At 37.3% G+C, this 15,822-nt stretch overlaps 3 protein-coding genes across 4 annotated transcripts in view; 2 read left to right on the forward strand and 1 right to left on the reverse strand.

The window, feature by feature from the left end:
- Window positions 1-15,822, reverse strand: part of LOC105209509 (sodium/hydrogen exchanger 9B2) — a 76,006-nt gene that overhangs the window by 24,187 nt on the left and 35,997 nt on the right. For both annotated transcript variants that reach the window (XM_054225750.1, XM_054225751.1), the window contains 4 exons: window positions 4,070-4,357; window positions 3,828-4,010; window positions 2,493-2,780; window positions 2,251-2,433 (listed from right to left, as the gene is read on the reverse strand). In XM_054225750.1, coding sequence (XP_054081725.1) covers window positions 2,251-2,433; window positions 2,493-2,780; window positions 3,828-4,010; window positions 4,070-4,357 — 942 coding nt within the window. The remainder of the gene's footprint in view (window positions 1-2,250; window positions 2,434-2,492; window positions 2,781-3,827; window positions 4,011-4,069; window positions 4,358-15,822) is intronic.
- On the forward strand, window positions 6,014-8,971 carry LOC114803660 (odorant receptor 94a). The gene is made up of 3 exons (XM_054225753.1): window positions 6,014-7,990; window positions 8,078-8,177; window positions 8,358-8,971. Exons 1-3 carry the CDS (start codon window positions 7,233-7,235, stop codon window positions 8,637-8,639), a joined length of 1,140 nt encoding a protein of 379 aa, XP_054081728.1. The 5' UTR covers window positions 6,014-7,232; the 3' UTR covers window positions 8,640-8,971.
- Window positions 11,996-14,503, forward strand: LOC114803650 (odorant receptor 94a-like). Its single transcript, XM_029038520.2, has 4 exons — window positions 11,996-13,658; window positions 13,731-13,830; window positions 13,946-14,212; window positions 14,327-14,503. The coding sequence occupies exons 1-4, from the start codon at window positions 12,862-12,864 to the stop codon at window positions 14,378-14,380; spliced, it is 1,218 nt and encodes a 405-aa protein (XP_028894353.2). The 5' UTR covers window positions 11,996-12,861; the 3' UTR covers window positions 14,381-14,503.

The following is a 15,822-nucleotide window of genomic DNA, read 5'->3' on the forward strand; positions in this document are numbered from 1 at the left end:
TTATATACGTCGTAATAAATAATAAATAGAATTCTCAATTTTAAAGCTGTCCTTCCTACAATAATTAAATTCTAATATCGCTTCTACCACCTAACATATATGAATTTTATTAGTGAAACTCTGATTAGCGCCATCTATTTGTGATATTATAATGATTCCTTATTTCCATCCATATTCTACTAGTTTGAAGTTCAAAATCTTTTATTTGAAGAATTATTACCAATTTGTGAGGCGCCTGAAGGGTAATTTTAACTGGTTTCACTAACAGAGAGCTAATTGTATATAAAAGAAGTTCTCACTGACAACCAAGAAGTCAAAAATTAAACGAATTCGGTTTAATATTATCAGAAGCCATTTTTTGTCACATAATTAATTAAGCTAGCTTTTTATCGAATCTACGTTTGGTGTTCTTGTAATCTTATCAAGTATTATCCAAAGAGAAAAGGTTATTTTTTTGTGGAATCTGCGTTCGCTGAGGTCTCATGTACATTGTTCTTATGTATATCCGATTAATTTTCAACAAGGGTGGCTTAAACCGAATAGGACTTTATTTTGGCCTCACCAAAGATTTGTTTGCTCTCTACTGAGATCTACTACTGTACTAATAAAATTTGCAGGAACTGATCTTTTATATTACGGAGACTGTTTAACCACTAGATGGCGATAATATAAACAAGTAAGGAAAGGCTAAGTTCGGGTGCAACCGAACATTTTAAACTCTCGTAATTTATAGCTATATTTTTATTAAGAAAACACACATTTTTACCCATATATTCGGCACAAATATATTTCACATATTAACCGATTTATAAGCTATTAAGCTCATAGTATTTTTGAAAGTCCTATAATTAGGTATTCTCATATATTCGTATATAAGGGAAGTTATGACCTGTTTTTAATCTTTTCTGGTGCAGAGACACACTATTAGAAGAAAAATATTTCCTCTGAATTAAATTAAGATAGAGATTTACCGAAATTTTCGGCGAAAAGTTACCTTGGGGCACTGAGTTCTTCATATTCGATATCTGGGGCATTGGAAAGTTATAGTCTGATTTCGACAAATTTTTCACAAGTGATGCCACAGATAATATACAGAATTTGTGTAAAGTTTTATTTTGCTATCTTCATTGGTTCCTTGTATATATTATAAAGTGAAGGAATCAGATGGAACTCAAAATTGAGTTATATGGGAAGTTGTCGTAGTTGTGAACCGATTTTCCACACGTGTCATCAGGGTGACAAAAAATATTATATACCGAATTTCATTAAAATCTGTCGAGTAGATCCTGATATATAGTTTTTGACCCATAAGTGGGCGATGCCACGCCCATTTTCCATTTTCTAAAAAAATCTCAGTGCAGCTCCCTTCTGCTATTATTTCTGTGAAGCTTAGTGTTTTTGACGTTTTTCGTTAGTGAGTTAACCCACTGTGTATGGGAGGTGGGCGTGGTTATTTTCCGATTTCAACTATTTTCATGCTGTGTGGTAGGGTACGTAAGAGAACCGAGTGCAGAAAGTTTGGTTTAGATAGCTTAATTGGTTTGCGAGATACATACAAATAATCGATTTGGGGGGCGGGGCCATGCCCACTTCCCCAAAAAAATTACATCCAAATATGCCCCTTCCTAGTGCGATCCTTTATTCCAAATTTTACTTTTATAATTTTATTTATGGCTTAGTTATGACACTTTATAGGTTTTTGGTATTCGCCAATTTGTGGGCGTGGCAATGGTCCGATTTTGCCCATTTTCGAAAGCAACATCCTCAGGGTGCCAATGAATACGTGTTTCGTTAAGATATCTCAATTTTTACTCAAGTTATCCGTTGCACGGACAGACGGACGGACGGACGAACAGACAGACATTCGGATTTTGACTCGTCTCGTCACCCTGATCATTTTGATATATATAACCCTATATCTAACTCGTTTAGTTTTATGAGTTACAAACAACCGTTATGTGAACAAAACTATAACACTCTCTTAGCAACTTTTGTTGCGAGAGTATAAAAATATCGGAACATTATGTTATAGTTAAACAAAGAATACCCAAACTATAAAGGGTCTGTACCCATATATACAGTTGAACTTCTATAACTTGAACTTCTATAACTCGAAGTTCTCCATAACTCGAACTCTTCAATTGGCATAGAAGTCAAATTTCATACAAATTATCTTCCATAACTCGGAAGACTCGAATCCCCACAATCCATAAAAAAAAAGTTCAACCGTATTAATTTTTGTACACTCACCCCAAAAGTATACCCCAAAACCATGGCATACCCAAAGTGAATCTAGCGATCACTGTAATAATTGCCACCTCAGCGATCGTTGGCACGAGTGTGAGCCGCAAAATCATAAGCCACAGCTTCTTGAAGGCATTTGCGTCGAGCCCCAAACCGGCTAAGAGCATAATATTTATGAGCGCCATCTCACTGAAAAACACAACAACACAAATAAATATGAAAATGATGAAGCAAATATGAAAACTCACCGCAAAAATGCCTCAAATTTATCATAACCCGTGAAATCAGCCAAACCCACATTGGTGTAGATCACACCAAAGAACAGCATGCCTAACATGTCCGGCAGGCGTAGGAAGGTCACCAGCACACCAGACAGCTGTGCGCCCACAAACAGGAAGCAAATGCGCATGATCGGCGTATTTGGCAGCGCATAATCGGGCAGCAGAACATAGGCGATCACCCATAAGCCGACGGCGATGGCCACCAGCGCCAGCGGTTGCGAGATGAAGGGCCAGTGTTTGACGATAATGCGCCAGCTGTGAACCGATTTTCCACACGTGTCATCAGGGTGACAAAAAATATTATATACCGAATTTCATTAAAATCTGTCGAGTAGATCCTGATATATAGTTTTTGACCCATAAGTGGGCGATGCCACGCCCATTTTCCATTTTCTAAAAAAATCTCAGTGCAGCTCCCTTCTGCTATTATTTCTGTGAAGCTTAGTGTTTTTGACGTTTTTCGTTAGTGAGTTAACCCACTGTGTATGGGAGGTGGGCGTGGTTATTTTCCGATTTCAACTATTTTCATGCTGTGTGGTAGGGTACGTAAGAGAACCGAGTGCAGAAAGTTTGGTTTAGATAGCTTAATTGGTTTGCGAGATACATACAAATAATCGATTTGGGGGGCGGGGCCATGCCCACTTCCCCAAAAAAATTACATCCAAATATGCCCCTTCCTAGTGCGATCCTTTATTCCAAATTTTACTTTTATAATTTTATTTATGGCTTAGTTATGACACTTTATAGGTTTTTGGTATTCGCCAATTTGTGGGCGTGGCAATGGTCCGATTTTGCCCATTTTCGAAAGCAACATCCTCAGGGTGCCAATGAATACGTGTTTCGTTAAGATATCTCAATTTTTACTCAAGTTATCCGTTGCACGGACAGACGGACGGACGGACGAACAGACAGACATTCGGATTTTGACTCGTCTCGTCACCCTGATCATTTTGATATATATAACCCTATATCTAACTCGTTTAGTTTTATGAGTTACAAACAACCGTTATGTGAACAAAACTATAACACTCTCTTAGCAACTTTTGTTGCGAGAGTATAAAAATATCGGAACATTATGTTATAGTTAAACAAAGAATACCCAAACTATAAAGGGTCTGTACCCATATATACAGTTGAACTTCTATAACTTGAACTTCTATAACTCGAAGTTCTCCATAACTCGAACTCTTCAATTGGCATAGAAGTCAAATTTCATACAAATTATCTTCCATAACTCGGAAGACTCGAATCCCCACAATCCATAAAAAAAAAGTTCAACCGTATTAATTTTTGTACACTCACCCCAAAAGTATACCCCAAAACCATGGCATACCCAAAGTGAATCTAGCGATCACTGTAATAATTGCCACCTCAGCGATCGTTGGCACGAGTGTGAGCCGCAAAATCATAAGCCACAGCTTCTTGAAGGCATTTGCGTCGAGCCCCAAACCGGCTAAGAGCATAATATTTATGAGCGCCATCTCACTGAAAAACACAACAACACAAATAAATATGAAAATGATGAAGCAAATATGAAAACTCACCGCAAAAATGCCTCAAATTTATCATAACCCGTGAAATCAGCCAAACCCACATTGGTGTAGATCACACCAAAGAACAGCATGCCTAACATGTCCGGCAGGCGTAGGAAGGTCACCAGCACACCAGACAGCTGTGCGCCCACAAACAGGAAGCAAATGCGCATGATCGGCGTATTTGGCAGCGCATAATCGGGCAGCAGAACATAGGCGATCACCCATAAGCCGACGGCGATGGCCACCAGCGCCAGCGGTTGCGAGATGAAGGGCCAGTGTTTGACGATAATGCGCCAGCTGTGTGTGGTGAAAATCAGAGTTATTTGTTGAGAAATTTTTTAAATTATTTATAATTAAATACAAAATGAAATTAAAAGCATAAATAAACCACAAATAATTTTAAAATTTTTTACTTAATTTTAATTGGAAAATGTGTGCGCACACTTTGCGCTGTTGCCACTTATTGACACCAAAACAGTACCGCCTCGTTGCACGCAACGCAAACAATGCTCAACCGCTGAGTTAAAGAGTGCTGTTTAACTCAGCAATCGATGGAAGCGCTGAAATTGCGTTGTATTTTCCAACTCTGTGAGATAATTATGTGTGCGTGTGTTGCATTTGTTGTTGACGAAATTTCATTTCATTAAATATGCAGTTGTTATTATACAGCTAATTGTATGAAATTGCCGTTCGTTTACATTTTAAAAAGCAGTCGCATGAACCCTGATCCAACCTCCCTTTAAACTTAAAAGCAGGCAGTGTTGCATAGCTACACACACACACAGCCATCTCTTGCTCTATACAGTATATGTCTATAAACAAATATTAATTTTCATATGTGATGGCTCAGCACAAACACTGTCAAGCCGCCTGGCGCATTTCATTAAAAGAGAAAATTATGTTAATTGTCAATTAAAAAGTTAATGACTTTAATTGGATTTGCAGGATTTTACGGTTTTTTCTCTATGAAATATGCACGCTTGGCTTGGATTTTCCCAGCATATTTTGAATTGTTTTTGCGTCAGTAGAAAATGTTGTGATTTATAGCGAATTTAAGTGCTTGTTATCTTAAATGAGATTTCCACATGATGTGCTGTGGTTTCAGTCAAAAGAATTAAATCACAGTAAAATAAATTAAATAGAAATATTTTTGATATACGCAGCTTTTAGGCTTTTAGGCGTCTAGCGTCGAGCAACATCTATGTAGAATATAGCTGAATTGACCAGTTTTTCTCTCACATTTTACTAAACAAGCTGAAAAGTAAAGTGTTCTTAATCAACAAAATGATTTAAAATTTTACTACAGAGTAAGCCTATTAATTACCGTTAAAATTCCTACCAAATGGTCTTAAATTCTTGTGGTCTGAAACAAGAAAAACCCGTTAAGGATCAGGTTAAGAGAATACAGAACGAATGCGAAACCCATAAGAAACCTGATTCATGTAACTCTGCCATAGTTTTTATTTCTTTGAATGATTCCGTTGTAGGTTTTCTCCTTTAAAGAGTTTTCGGTTCTCATAATCAAACCTTATTCAAAATTACAGTTTACTTTTTCGAATTACATTAGCCATATACCATGATCCCAAGCTTTATGTCAATTTAAATTTAATAGACCTCTACAACTGAATTCTATCATATGTAAATTCATAGTCGGTTAAAGAGTACAACTCTCTGGTGTCGGACCTAATTTATTTTATCACAATCCTCTAAACTCTATTGAGCTTTTGTTTAACTGTTTAGACTGCCTTATGAACTTAGTTTAGTATTAGTATTTATTATTTTCATGTAAGCCACAAGTTTATTCGTAATTCGTTTATTAGTAATAGAAATGATTCATAAAATAAATCCGTAGTCAGGTTTGTATCCATTAAGGAGAGAGAAAGTTCAAAGAAAGCTTTTAGGGACTATCCATTGAAATACAATCCTGTCAAATGTTCCTAATATTCTTCAAAACATTGTCTGTAGACAAGACTCCACAATACCGTATATAAGGTCCTGTCGAGCTTATTGTATAAAAGACTAAAGCTGACCATCAACGACCTGATTGAACCTTATCAGTGTGACTTTAGACCTAGAAAATCCAGATCTTGGAAAAGACCCGAGAGAGAAGAATTGATACACATCACATTTTCATCGATTTTAAAGCTGCCTTCGATAGCATGAAAAAGACCAGTCTGAATTTGGTATCCCTGTAACACCAAAAGCTCCGTCAGGATAGGGAAGGACCCCTTCGAGCCAAACGAGGCTTCAGACAAGGCGACTTCTTCAATCTATTTCTGGAAAAAATAATATGAGCTTCAGAGCTAAATAGAGAAGGTACAATATTCTATAAGAATGATATTGATATCATCGGAAGCAACAACGGCGCTGTTAGTTCTACTTTTTCCAGACGGGATATGGAAGCGAAGCGTATGGGTCTGATGGTGAGTGAAGACTAGACGAAATATCTCCTGTCATCAAACAAACAATCTGCGCATTTGCGTCTTGGCTCCCACGTCACTTTTGAAGTCGTAGATAGTTTCGTCTACTTTGGAACCAGCATCAAGAACACCAACAATGTCAGCCTCGAAATCCAGCGCAGAATCACTCTTGCCTACAAGTGCTACTTTGGACTGAGGAGGCAATTGAAAAGAAGTCCTTTCTCGACACCTCAACAACCTGATATATGGCGCAGAAATGTGGACGATGGCTACATCCGATGAGACGACTCTTGGGGTTTTGCGCAAGATGTATGGTCCTCTGAACATTGGCAATGGCGAATATCGCATACGATGGAACGATGAGTTGTACGATTTATACGACGACATTGACATAGTTCAGCGAAGAAATGGCGCTAAACTGCCAAAAGGAGAGATGAATGGCGCGCTCTGGTTGATTCGGCTGACTAAGTATTATAGAAAATTTGTAGGCGCCCAATTGTTATTATGACTTATTATATCAAGAATTGCAACACTAATTCGTGGCACGAAGCAAGCATGTAACTAAATGATAGATCAATACCAGACAGTCAAAGACCTAAATAATATCAATAAATCATTAAGACATGCAACAATGCGGTTATTTATATAATGCGCTGCATACCCAAGAAAGATTTTGTATCAAAGTCTTGGTATCTTGATATAAAATAGGTTATAAGATGTTTTCGCAACACATTTGAAAAGTCGAACTCAAAATGACACAAACATCAGCAGCGGAGCGACGTGAACGCATTGGCATTGCGCGCGTACTCATGTGCGCGCTGCAATTCCTCGGACTCTGGCCAATGTGGAACGAACGCCCACAGAGCGCCGCGTCAACACAATGCAGCATTTGGTTGCGGCGCTACTACCGCTATCTGCTGCACGTGCCGCTCACATTCACCTACAATACGCTCATGTGGATCGAAGCGCTGACGCGTTGGGAACGCGCCGATCACATACTGTACATCTCCATCACCGAAGTGGGCATGATGGCGCTGGCGCTGAACTTCTGGCGCATGGAGAGGTGCGCTTGGCACTTCATGCATGAGCTCAATCACAGCGACTGCTTAGCGTTGCGCAACGATGTGGAGCGCGATTGGTGGTGTGGGCAGCAGCGTCTCTTTGCGCGCATTGTCGTTTGTTATATTGGCGGCGGCGCGGGTGTGCTCTTTACGGCGTTCGGCGCAACGCTATTCATGAGCGGCTACTCGCTGCCCTACGACTATTGGCTGCCATTCGAATGGCACAACGCACAGAATTATTGGTACGCCTACGGCTATGAGGTGATAGCGATGTCGCTCACTTGCATCTCGAACGTCACCATGGATATGCTGCTGTGCTATTACCTCTTTCACGTAGCGCTTTTATACAAGTTAATTGGCATGCGTCTAATGGCGTTGCAGCATCTGAGTGAACCGTTGGCCGTGCAACAGCTGATGAACATAATCGAGTTACATAAAAGAGTCAAAAGGTAAGAGAGAGCACTTTTAGCGCGCGCTTTATTAGAACACTGCTGAAGCGTGTCCAATAATAACGGTACTTTGTGCATTCAATTCAGGTTGACAACGCAATGTGAGTCGCTGGTGTCCGTGCCCATACTGGTGCAGATTGTGCTCAGCGCCTTCATTTTATGCCTCAGCGCCTATCGCTTACAAAGTGTAAGTACAAGTGCACCCCCATCCCCATCCATCATCCTTGTTTGAGTGTGTGTTTGCTTGCGCACTCGTTGCACAACTTGAAATGCAATTTAGTGCACAGTCCGCCCGCCTTTGTAATGCGACCTCGATGTCGTGCTCTTTGCTTTGCTTTACTTTGCCTTGCTTTGAAATGCCTTGCAGATGCAAATCAGCGAGAATCCAGGCCAATTCTTAGCCATGTTGCAATTTGCCAGCGTGCTGACGCTGCAAATATTCCTCCCATGTTACTTTGCCAATGAGATTACCATAAATTCGGATGCGCTGACAACGTGCGTATACAACAGCAGTTGGGAGCAATTTTCACCGTCCACGCGCAAGCAAATGAATCTGTATATGGAGCTGTTGAAGCGGCCAGCGCACATAAAGGCTGGAGATTTTTTCCTGGTGGGCCTGCCTGTCTTCACAAAGGTTGCTGCTGCATGACATGAGTGCACCTCCGCATGTAACTAATAACTACTTTTAATTATTCCCTAATAGACCATGAATAATGCCTACAGCCTACTGGCGCTGCTGCTGAATATGAGTAAATAAGAGAGATGAGCAAAATTTAAGCCGATTCGTAACGTCTCTGAACCATTGATTTATCCAACATCGATTAAATATCGCTAACAAAAATATGAAATTATTGAATTAATTAAATCATAAATTAGGTCATTAAGTTTGTTGTTCACATGCACTCAATTATGCTTTAATGAAAAATTCAAAAATTAAAAATTGCTAGAAAATGATCTTGTATACGATCGCAACAAAGTTGCTAAGAGAGTATAATAGTTTTTTTTTTTACATAATTAAAAGAGAAAAGGATCAAGATGACGAGTAGATTTGAAATCCGGATGTCTGTGCGTCCCACAGTGTGAGATTTAGTCAATCTAGCATATCAAAATTAATTTTTATATGAAGTTGTAGAGATATGAACTTGAAATTTGGCACGATCGTTAAGGAGATTATAAGCTTCAATATGGTGAAAGACAACTAGTTCCAACTAGTGTCAAAGGGGACTAGTTCCGAACTATCCTCAAAACCATTAGTTGGGGACAATTTTTTTTACTCATTTATAAACAAAATTTCTTCTTTTTTTCTCTTCTAACTAAAAATTGTCGATATATTGATATAAGCACCCACATACAACCATTTCTATAAAATTCTTCAAGTTTCGAACTTTAGTTTTCGATGATTCTTTGCAAATGAGAAAAATAAAAAGTTAATGTTGTTTCAATGTTAAATTTATTGATATCTAAAACATAATAAAAAGGAAAAACTAAAACATTCAACGAAAGTTCTTAAAAGAATGGAAAATATTCAAAATTAGTTATTAGTATTTGCTGAGTCTCTTTTTCACAGGATCTCAGATACATTGCGGTAGCCATAGTTAATTGTTCCGAAGCTACATTTGATATTAACTCTTTGCATTTCCGTTTTTGTGTACTCGAAGCACTTTCAGCAAACTCTTTTTCTCGCCTTCCGCGTTGAGGTATTTGTTTTGAAGCTGAATCAACAGCAGAAATTTTTGAACTTAGCCAAATAGCATTGTCATGCATAAATCTTGCTTTATTACGGTGAGATTTGCTCCATCGCGATTGAAATTGGAAGCAAAGCTTTTTTATACGATCTTTAATTTTGGTATCGTCAACATCTGGTCCAAAAATTGATATAACGTGCATTTCGACCGCTTCTGTTTTTTCGCTTTTCACCATGCTCAACCAAATCCAAAATAGTTCCTCTCGCGATATTTCACTCATACTAAGAAAAGGCAAAATATGGGCAGGATTTTATTTTTTAAATTTGTTTTGGGCACATTAACAAAGATTCTGCTGGCATTCCCATCACGGAACTCCGTGAGACTTGGAAGTTCTAGTCTATCAAATATTTGAAAACTTTAAAATTTGTCTTACCTTTCATGTGGTTATAAAACAATTTTTTCAAAATACTTGAGTGCAAAAATAAATATTGTATAAAACAAAAATTTTAAGTTTAAGTAATAACCTTCAATACAAAAAATATTTTAGGCCAAAAAAACCACTCACAACTTCGACCTGATCACTCAAACTTTTGTGATCAATGCAAGCTTGCAAATGAATTGTAGCATGCAATGCAATTGCACGTGTTTGATAGCTGTTATCACGCCAATAACATTTTTTTATTCTCTTTTGTGTTTGTTTTCGTAACAATTGGGGTCTCTTCTCACGTAAAAAAAAATATGAGCGAGTTACCAAAACATTATGTTTTTTGAATTTCGAGATGCTAGATTGACTAAATCTCACACTGTGCGTCCGTCAGTACGTCTGGCCGTGCAAGTTAAACTTAAATTGATGAATTTTTATAAACGTTTTCCTTGGCACCATGAGAGGATTGGTATAGAAAATGGGCGAAATCGGATCATTGTCATCTCCACAAAAACCGAAAACATATAGAGTGTCATAACTAAGATATAAATAAAGTTATGAAAGTAGTATTTGGTACGGAGGATCCCACTAAGGAGTGGCATATTTGGATGTATTTTTTTTATATATCTCGCAGGCCAATAAAGCTATATAAATCAAACTTTCTGCAGTCACTTCCCTTACGTACCCAATTGCACACCATAAATCGGACAATAGGTAATGTCGAATATTACTATAAGTACGTTCATTCACTAACGGAAACATCAGAAATACTGAAATTTACAGAAGAAATGGTAGAAGAAAGCTTCACTTAGATTTTTTAAAATAGAAAATGGGCGTGGCGTCGCCTCTTTATGGGTCAAAAACCATATCTCAGGAACTACTCGACCCATTTCAATGAAATTCGGTATATAATATTTTCTTGACACCCTGATGACACGGATGGGAAAAATCTGTTCACAACCACATCTACTTCCCATCTCATTCTTTCACTTTATAAAATGTGACATCACTTGTGGAAAAATTGTCGAGATAGGACTATAACTTTTCAAGGTTTCTGATATCGAACATGAAGAACTCAGTACCCAAGGGTAATTTTTCACCGAAAATATCGGTAAATCGCTCAGATATTTTAATTTTATTCAGAAGAATTATTTTCCTTCTAATAATTTGAAAATGAGTGAAATCGGTTCAGGAATTACCTCAGCCCTCATGTACGACATATGATGATTTTCGTTATTCTATTGGAATTTATGCCGAATATATGGGACAAATTATAACATAACATAGGTATAATCCTGGTTAGTTCGCAGTACAAGAGTATGTAAGAGCGTCTAAGCCATCTTCATTTCCACGAATCCAGAAAATGTGAATCTTATAATAAAGAACAGAGAGCTAATCGTTAAAAATATGTCTGATAGGTTTTATATGAGCTCTTCTACGAAGAAGAGTATACTAGTACTGATTTCTTAAGATTACTTAAGAAAAGCAACGATTATGTCGGAATAAAATAATAATAATAATGTAAGGAAAGACGGGGTGAACTAAAAGACCTTAGTAGCCGAAACGAGGTCAATTTGTTTCAAAATAAGTATATGTTCTTGGAAATAATGCGATCAACACGGCTTCTTGACCATCAAGTAATTTACAATACAATATAAACGAGACTACTGCAGACGTTGGTCTAACCCCCATGTATTTGTGCGCTCTTTTGTAGCTTTAATAGCTATAAATATATGAAAAATATTTTTGGTGTTGAGCTAATATATGTATGTTCCCAGATACAATAAATCTACTTGCTTGGGTACATAATATTCGGTTGTACTCGAATTTGGCTCCTACTTACTTGATTTGTTTACTTTTCTGTTGGCACTTTTCAACTCTAATACATTACAAAATGCGTTTTTATTTTATTGTGATTATGAAAATTAATACACTTCAATAAATCACTTAAACATTTTACTAAGATCTAATATAAATTCTCGATAAGTATTTGTTTTATCAACTGAAAATCAACAAATCGTTTAAAATTCGATTATCAAATTTCAATTTTCTTATTAATTTCAACAATGTTTATGCAGCAGAACCAATTTACAGTTATTATACACAATTATGTGGCAACCAATTAAATTAAATTAATAACTGCAATTACTGTTCGCACACACACCATCACTGGCACAAGGAAGTCCTTGCACACAATATTAGTTGTTAAGTAATTCTCTAGCCACTTGAAGCGAGTTTCCACTACAAAGGCGATGAACCATTCACGATATCGATACGGAAATACATTATGAATTATAATTAGTTGAAGGTAAATGTGCGCAAGTAATGTAAAGCCAGGTTAAAAGCACTCTGGTGGAAGGATTTCATTAGGCATTATCGATAACCGCCCCAAAGGAATTGATTTGGTACGGATTTTATTAGTCCGAGGGTTGTTATTTCTAACGTTGCTTTGCTTAGTTAGGACGAAGTTCCGAAGTTCTGTTTATGAACTGACTTCTACGATTTATATATTTTCGAGCTAATCATAGCACAGCAAGATATTGCTAGATTTCGATACGGTTCCCTACTTCTATCAGATTGTTCCAAATATCAACACAAAACTGTTGTCGAATTATTAACGACCAAACATTTCGATGATTTGATTCGCTGTAAACACGCATATTTGTACAATTCACCTTAGGGATGATAAATTATATAAAGCACTGTACTTTTCCCCGGATTATTCATTCAATTTTGTACAGTCGTGTATACTATAATCGAGAATGACGGCAGACGAGTGCTCATCTTCAATGTCGCGAACCTATGGTGCGCGCTACCTTGTTGTTACACTCAAAGCAATCGGACTTTGGCAATGGACCGGGAACAGCAGTCATCTTGGAAATACGGGTATTCCATTCTTGCTGAAACTGCAGCGTGCGCATGGTTTAATACTGCACGTCCCGATCTCATTCACCTTCATTACGTTAATGTTTACGGCGGTGTTATTATCGCATGATCTCGAGGAGATCAGTAGTGTATTTCATATATTGCTGACCGAATTCTCTTTGGTCGTGAAAATCTTACATATTTGGCGACAAGGTAGCGCTGCTTGGCACTATATGGATGAGCTTGCCCACGAGCCCATGTACGCATTGCGTCGTCAGTGCGAGTGGACGAAGTGGCAGCGCGCTCAGCGTTCGTTCGCCATCATCGCCTACAGTTATATACTGGGTAGCCTTGCCGTGGTGGTGTTCGGCTGCATCGGTGTTATGTTAACACCGGCTGATGTCTATGTTTTGCCCTTCAACTACTATGTGCCCTTTGAGTGGCGTCATCCGCGTAAGTACTGGTACGCATGGGCCTATAGTAGTCTTGGTATATTGCTGACATGCATCTCGAACATAACGCTGGACATGATCTACTGCTACTTCATGTTCCATCTATCGCTGTTATACAAATTGATTGGTTGGCGTTTGACCGCTTTGCGACGACCGAAGAGTATGGGATACGTTGATGTGGGTGCGCAAGATGTAACTAAACAAATGATCGAGATCTTTCAAATGCATATGAAAGTGAAGAGGTACGATACAATATCAACTAGACAAGTTTATAATACAGAAAATTGATACCTTTGTACTGACTGTCTTCGCAGATTGACGACACAGTGTGAGACCCTCGTATCTGTGCCCGTTTTGGCACAAATTATTCTCAGCGCCTTTATACTCTGCTTTAGTGGTTATCGGCTACAGCATGTAAGTTTCTTTAACTGACATATTTTAGTGTCAAATCGGTCAAGTTCGATTTTGGATTAAACACAATAGAAAAAGCCGTATGTGTTTAAAAAATGTTCCTCTTAAATATATTTAGATGAAGAACATGGAAAATGTTGGCATATTAATTAGCACAATTCAATTTGCTTCAGTGATGATTCTGCAAATCTTCTTGCCCTGTTACTATGGCAATGCGGTAACTGAGTACTCAAATGCTTTAACAAATGATATCTTCAATTCGGATTGGACAACATTTGATGTACCGGCGCGCAAGTTTATGATATTATATATGGAACTTTTGAAACGTCCGGCAACTTTAAAGGCGGCCAACTTTTTCAATATCGGACTACCAGTTTTTGCGAAGGTATGTAAATAAAATTGAAAAAGATCAGCAACTAGAGTTTAATACTGTATTACAGTTGAGGCTGTAAGGAAAGAAGTTCCTAATATAAAATCATTTTGTTTTTCTATATTTCAGACCATGAACAACGCTTATAGTATTTTTGCGCTACTTCTTAATATGAATAAATAAATAAAGTGTAATAAATAGTTGTAGTTTTCTTTCGGACCCCGATAATTTTGATATGTCTCGTATTACTGGAAGAACGTCGTAACATAAACTGACTTTTATTTGACAGCTGTCATTCGAATTGCATTTGACAGCTGTCATGTGACACCATTTGACAGCTGTCATGTGACACCATTTGACAGCTGTCATCTGACACCATTTGACAGCTGTCTAACAGCTTCCGTACGATGTTCAGTAGACAGTTGCCATCTGCAAGTCACTTGACATTAGCTATCTAATGCTTTTTATACTCTCCCAACATTTTGCAATATTTCTCATTCATTATATGCATTTTACTAAAGAACTGATATATTTTTTAATTAATAATTATTATATCAACAAATCTTTCTAAATTCATTTATAAAATTAAAGTTTCTTATTAAATTCAACAATGCTTATGCAGTACAACTAATTTACTATTATTACACACAATTATGTGGCAACCAATTAAATTAAATTAATAACTGCAATTACTGTTCGCACACACACAAACACTGGCACACGTAAGTCCTTTCACACAATATTAGTTGTTAAGTAATCCTCTAGCCACTTGAAACCAGATTCTACTACCGTTCTCCATAGCGATACGGAAATACATTAAGTATTATAATTAGTTGAAGGTAAATGCTGAAAATTGCAAACGTTGTCAGTAGGTAAAGTAAAACCTGGATAAATATGCAGACGTTGGCTAAACAATTTAAAGTTCATCCTTCAGACTGGGTACTTAAAAGAAAATTATTTAGGTTTAAAATATTAATCTAATTTTATTTCAATTTTAATTTACTTCGCATTTGGCACTACTTTGAATCAAGAATACACTCCACACACATCACAAGTAAAGGACAAAGAGTTTTCAGAAGCACCTGAACCGATTATTATTATCTTTCTAAATAATCGAGTTAACTATGTGATAAGCATTTCATCCATATTCCAGACACCATTGCCTTTGCAATTAGTATCTGCACTTTGCAGGCCATTATTAGTTCCAAAAGGGTTTAAGGCGTCTAATTTATATGGTCAGTTCCGACTTCCAAAATCTTTGTTGAGTCTTTTGTCTCCGCTTTTGGCTTCAAAACTTCTAAGAATTGATCATTTAGACATTATCTCTCTCGCTTAATGGCTAATAAATCTCCTGTCTTGCAATTTTTTGTTTTATGTATGTTGACTACTAAAACCCTACTTCCACTAATAAGGGGGCTTTGAATGGGCTTTGGAAGAAATGGTTACTGTAAATAGTAGTTGATTGTTGTAACATCAACTGAATTGGTACGGTTTTTATAAGTTCAAATACTGTAATTTTGGCAATATAACTTGGGATAAGTCTATGTATTAACGAAGAATTGTTCTTTATTCGCTCAGATCTGATTGCATAAAGAGAACCTAGTGTACAACCTCTACTATTCATT

This window comes from Zeugodacus cucurbitae, chromosome 2 (genome assembly GCF_028554725.1).
Source record: "Zeugodacus cucurbitae isolate PBARC_wt_2022May chromosome 2, idZeuCucr1.2, whole genome shotgun sequence".
Classification (NCBI taxonomy): domain Eukaryota; kingdom Metazoa; phylum Arthropoda; class Insecta; order Diptera; family Tephritidae; genus Zeugodacus; species Zeugodacus cucurbitae.